This window comes from Protomyctophum parallelum (assembly GCF_964188405.1).
Source record: "Protomyctophum parallelum genome assembly, chromosome: 2".
Classification (NCBI taxonomy): Eukaryota; Metazoa; Chordata; class Actinopteri; order Myctophiformes; family Myctophidae; genus Protomyctophum; species Protomyctophum parallelum.
In genome coordinates, this window is record NC_139699.1 from 54993083 (window position 1) to 54999082 (window position 6000).

A 6000-nucleotide genomic window follows, 5' to 3' on the forward strand; every position below is an offset into this window, starting at 1 on the left:
ACCTGAGTACTTGTTCCAGCACTGTTGAATAGCAGTGTTTTTACTCGTAACTGACCTGAGTACTTGTTCCAGCACTGTTGAATAGCAGTGTTTTTACTCGTAACTGACCTGAGTACTTGTTCCAGCACTGTTGAGTAGCAGTGGATGACAGACAGCTTGTTTGTTTACCTGGTCCAGCAGAGAGTTGTACAGTTCATGGCAGTTGTCAAAAATGTATCTGTAGGTCGAGTCCAGACACGCTTTCACACATTCCTTTACAACATGGCTGGCTCTGGGAGGGCTCTGCAGCTCTTGTACCTGGTCGCACACACGTGCGCGCACACGCACACGCACACGCACACACACACACACACACACACACACACACACACACACACACACACACACACACACACACACACACACAGGTTTGTATTAATATTATTATTATTATTTACAGTAGGATGACAATTCTATGAACCTCTAAATGCCTCCTCCTAATCCTAACCCCAAACTCAATTATTCCCTTAATTGTACACCCCGAACTCGAAACAAGTCTTCTTTCAATCATGAAGGAAACAAACTAATTCTTCTGAGTACCGGGGCAACGGTGCAGGGCTATACATTGCATGCATAAGGGCCCTCACAACAAGTACAGTTACACATAGTACACACCTATACATGTAGCACATCTGTGCAGCACCAACGTTCGAGACACTCGATCGAGCACATTTGCATCAAACGCACTCTAAAGAGCACCATCCTTAGCCACACCCTTAAACTAACATGTGTGAATGTGCTGAATCCACCGTCTGAGAGCTTTCCTTGAAATATTCATATTCATAACTGATCCGCCATCTTACTACTGTATATACCTCGTGGGAAAAACGCAGCCTTCTCTCCCTGCATCTATTATGTACACATTTAGCCTCGCTCAAGTAATTTCTTCACATTTCACGGCATATTGTCATTATCAACGTCGGTGTGGTATATTATATATGGTATATGAGCAGCCAGAACCCTATAGCAGCGAGCGAGCGAGTGGTATGTGTGGTGTATTGTGTGTGTGTGGGGTGTATGTGGTGTATTGTGTGTGTGTGTGTGTGTGGGGGGGGGGGGGGGGGGGGTGTATACGGGTGCAAACTAAGTGAAGGCGCTGGTAACGCAAAGTGACGGCCTTCATTCCTCGGCTCACAAGCTGCCATCTTAGCTACGCCTCAACGCTCTTAGGTTCCTACGCGCGCGCGAGAGAGAGAGAGAGAGAGAGAGAAAGAGCGATAACGGCGCCCAGCGCCCGGCCTATACCCACTGCGAGGGAGGAGGAGGGGGAGGGGGAGGAGGAGGAGGAGGAGGGGGAGGAGGAGGAGGAGGAGGGGGAGGAGGGGGAGGTGGAGGGAATTGAGAAAGCGATAAAGGAGCACAGAGTGCAGTGAAAGGACATTTAAAATGCAGACTTTAATGCACATACACATGCATACATGCATGTTGTGGCTGTCAGGCTAGAAACCTCTTATGTCGCATATTCTGACTTTTGATCACACTACGGCGTCACTGAGGAAAGCGGGTCAAAATGTCGATGTTTGTTTTTTTTATTCCAAATGCAACCGTTTTGGACATGCAGATTTCCCACCCGACACAGACGATGTGCATGTGTGTGTATGCACGTATATGTGCCGTGCAAACGTATACCGGACGACATTATAGTATCGATTCATCATGTTATATATATATGTTATATTTTTCATTATATCAACGAATCAATTGACCACTCATGTCCTATTTTATACGTTGTCATATAATATGAAAACAAAACAATGCCGATCTACAAGCTCACGTCATATTTCCAAAACTTTTACTTTTCAGGATTCAAACCTAAAACGGCAAAAGGTTTTCATGTTTCTGTTTGACGGTGCAGTATGATCAAGTAGGATGTACATTTACAAAAAATTAAATAAAGAAAAACTAATAATGAGATAAGGGGTTTCTGTTGGACAGCAACGATATACACTATCACCCAATCAAGAGAATGTGCAACAACAAACTATAATAATTTCCATTCAGTATATGGATGGGGATCATAAAAGGGATCAATGTCCATATTTTAACCCATTCTGACCTCAGATCAGATTCATACGAGGTTTTCCACTGGACACACACTGGTCTGATGAACCCATTCTGACCTGAGATCAGATTCTAAAAAATGTCAGTCGTTCTTCGATTTTTCAAAAATAGCAGACCTACAAGCTTGTATCGCGCCACTCAGTGGCGCGATATGAGCTTGTAGATCTGCTATTTTTCAATAGATAAAGCATAACATGATGGTGACACCAAAATGGGTGCCCGTTCAGAATGGGTTAAGTGGGGTGTTGAAAGTGACAGAGTTTATGGTGTCCGCCGTGACGGTGCGGATTGATTTCTTCCAAATGAAAGGTTCCAAACAAAAATCCATCTGGGTTTCATATGCTTGATATTGATCAAGAGAGAATTTCATGGCCATGACCATACAGTATTGACTACAGTCAAAACAGTCATAAATTATATGTCAGTCACCAGTGGAAGAGAATAACGTTTTCTTTCTTTTTTTTTGGTCGGGCGGGCGGGCAGACGGACGGACGGACGGACGGACGGACGGACGGACGGACGGACGGACGGACGGACGGACGGACGGACGGACGGACGGACGGACGGACGGACGGACGGACGGACGGACGGACGGACAGACAGACAGACAGACAGACAGACAGACAGACAGACAGACAGACAGACAGACAGACAGACAGACAGACAGACAGACAGACAGACAGACAGACAGACAGACAGACAGGTCTGGATAATGAGCGGAGCTGACAGCTGCTTTCTGGAATGCATAGATTTATGCCCATATTGTGTATGTAGAGGAATGTATGCAAATTGTACAGTATGTATGCAAAGGAGTCTGATTCATTTTTTTGTCCATGAATTTGGATTTAATTCTGCCGTATTTGCAGTTGATCCAAAATAGTCACAAGCTCTTGAAACCCACAGAGACATATCGACTTTCACTTTTTATATAAAAAAAAAAAAAAGACTTTGCAGATCGGATATTTTTGCTGCCGTTGATTAGCCATCAGCCTTTTATAGAGCAGAGCGGTCATTATCAGGAAATAACACCCCGCTGAATTCAGTGATTGACCAATCAGAATCAAGCATTCAACCAAGCCATAAGGAGTGTCATAAGGAGATATAAGGATTATGCCCGACAGCGACGACATGTGATGCAGAAATAGCAAGGACACAGTGGCACTGAGGACCAGGAAGGATACATGCATGCTAGACTAGTCCACTCTGACCTGAGATCAGATTAAAAAAATGTCTTCTACATCCTGACACTTTTCTGAAAAAGCTATGTTTCTATGTCAGTCGTTCTTCGATTTTTCTAAAATAGCAGACCTACAAGCTCATAGAGCGCCGCTCGGTGGCGCTCTATGAGCTTGTAGGTCTGCTATTTTTTAATAGCTATAGCATAACATAATGCTAACACCAAAAGGGGTTCCCGTCAAAAATGGGCTAGTCCACTCCACGTTTTATTACTCTGTAATCTGTTGCCAAGAAACGGGTGCTAATAATACGCATGCCCGCACATTTGTATTATACAGTCAGGTGTGAGGACATAAGAAATAGCTCAATATAGCTGGAATTTGGCAGAAAAAAACTACTGTAGCAGATCCAAGATCCAAGCATGTGAGGATGCTATTTCCCGGTAGACAGCACTGGCACGCAAATAAGTAATAAATAAGAATGAAATAATGAATAATGAATAAACAGAATGTAGAAGAATAAATCGGACATTTTCGTGGCACAGTCGATCACTTAATAATGTAGTGTTAGAAACGCTAATACTAGGGGTGTAACCATTATAGTAACATCGAAAAATCTATTTTAATTTCAAGAATTTCAGTATGTCGAAATGAAAACTCATAATGTCGCGTCGTTTGACTTTGTATCGTATCGTTTTGAAATGTAAGCAATCGGTATGAAATTGTTTTGCAATGCAAGATAATCAATTGTATATCAATACTAAGAACTTGTTGCGTTGTATTTAGCAATTTTAAGAAGAAAAAAGTAAAAGAGGGTTTACTTTAAATACTTGTCCATTCCACTTTTCCAACACATGGTCTATTGATACTGTAAATAAGTCTCTGTGTTCATGCTAAGGTGCAGGTTTGTCCATAAGTGTTTCCCTTAAAACTGCTCTATATCCACATGTTTCACACAGATTTCATGTCTTTTCTGAATAGTTACTGTATCGATTTTAAACCACTGAATCGTATGGTATCGCCATGAACCGATATTGCCCATGTATCGTATCGTCAACCTTGTATCGTGATACGTATCGCTGTTAAAATCTATCGTTATCTACTAATATACTAACGACACACATGTGATCAAGACGGGTTTGTTTGCTTTCTCATAATCCACCCTCATTGGCTACGATTGGCTTCTATACTTTTCAGGAGTAGCCCCGATTTGTACCCGTTTTGTACAAATCGCCACAACTACTCAACGCAGCGTCCGATTGTGGTGAAACTGTGCATATTCCCACTAGGCTTTGGAAGAAATGACCGTTTTCAAATCAGCCTCATGGTGGCGCAACAACAGGCCACACGCACACACACACACACACACACACACACACACACACACACACACACACACACACACACACACACACACACACACACACACAACAGTACCTTCATCCGGAAGAAGGTGATGCTAGTCAGTAGGTCCACGGTGGACTTCAGGTCTTGGAGACGATCAGTATTTCCTGCTGGGAAATTATCCTGAAAAGGAAAGACAGATCACACACTTATGTTATAATAACTACTGTACACGGCACTATGAATTAATGCACGCAACACACACACACACACAATCACACACACACACACACACACACACACACACACACACACACACACACACACACACACAGTAGCCCACGTTATAGTGAATACTTATGTACACAGAGCATGTTTTGTTCGCATCTTTCTGTAAAAGTGCATTTTAAAAAGTAATTTTAAAGAAGACAAAGATTTGTTCAAGCAGCAAAGACAGCTTTGTCTTCTGCCCTCCAGAGCTGTGGCTGTGCGTGAGCTCATGAGGGCGTTAATATCATCTCTGTCAGGTTGGAAACCTCATATGTCCAAAAAACTCTTACTTTTCAGGATTTAAAATTCAAAAGCATCAAAGGCAGCTCAAAACGCGTCGCTTCGCACAACGTTTCGAGCTTGCAGATCTGCTACTTTTTTTGCGCGACACTAGTAGTATGATAGAGTAGGACAGAAATCTATACAAAGAAAAAAACAAACACAAAAAGTGAACCCATTCTGTACGTACGGGAACCCCTTTTGGTGTTTTAAGCATTATGTTATACTTTAGCTATTGAAATGTATTTTTGAAAAATCGTGAAAATGTAGTGCAAATCTTTGAGAGCGAACGTTTTTAAAGTCTTTGCTTCTGGAGGATCCTGACACAACATATTTTCACATGGGGGGCCGTCGGTGGCCAATTACATCTGCGGGTCCTTGACATAGACACATAGGCTTTTCAGAAAACCTATCTGGATTCATGTCTCATCTAATCTAGCTTCTGAGCTAGTTGTACCCACAGTTGAGCCTGTACACTTTGAATGTATTTTCGTGAAAGTCATCTTACATGAGAGCAAATATATCACAATTGGAAACATTTATAGACCCCCTTCAGCCCCTGCTGAATCCTTTAATTGCATTGTATCTACTATTAACTCTCTCAAGGTTAAAAACGAGGTGGCACTTCTGGGACTGGGCAGATAGATCTTCCAATACTGCTAAAAATACTATTAGGAATCTGAATTTAACACAGCTAATTAGTGAGCCCACTCGGGTCACGCCCACAAGTCAATCCTTGCTTGACTGGATTCTGGTCTCACATCCGAACAGATACATTAAATCTGGGATCATGTCTGATTGCTTCAGTGACCATTGCACCATATTTTGCATT

General features: G+C 42.5%; 1 protein-coding gene across 1 annotated transcript in view; it reads right to left on the minus strand.

The window, feature by feature from the left end:
- unc13c (unc-13 homolog C (C. elegans)) overlaps window positions 1-6000 on the minus strand; it is a gene marked incomplete at both ends in the record, with an annotated part of 309285 nt that overhangs the window by 144401 nt on the left and 158884 nt on the right. Inside the window, 2 exons of the mRNA XM_083759363.1 lie at window positions 169-297; window positions 4713-4802. Of these exons, the coding sequence (XP_083615489.1) occupies window positions 169-297; window positions 4713-4802 (219 nt within the window). The remainder of the gene's footprint in view (window positions 1-168; window positions 298-4712; window positions 4803-6000) is intronic.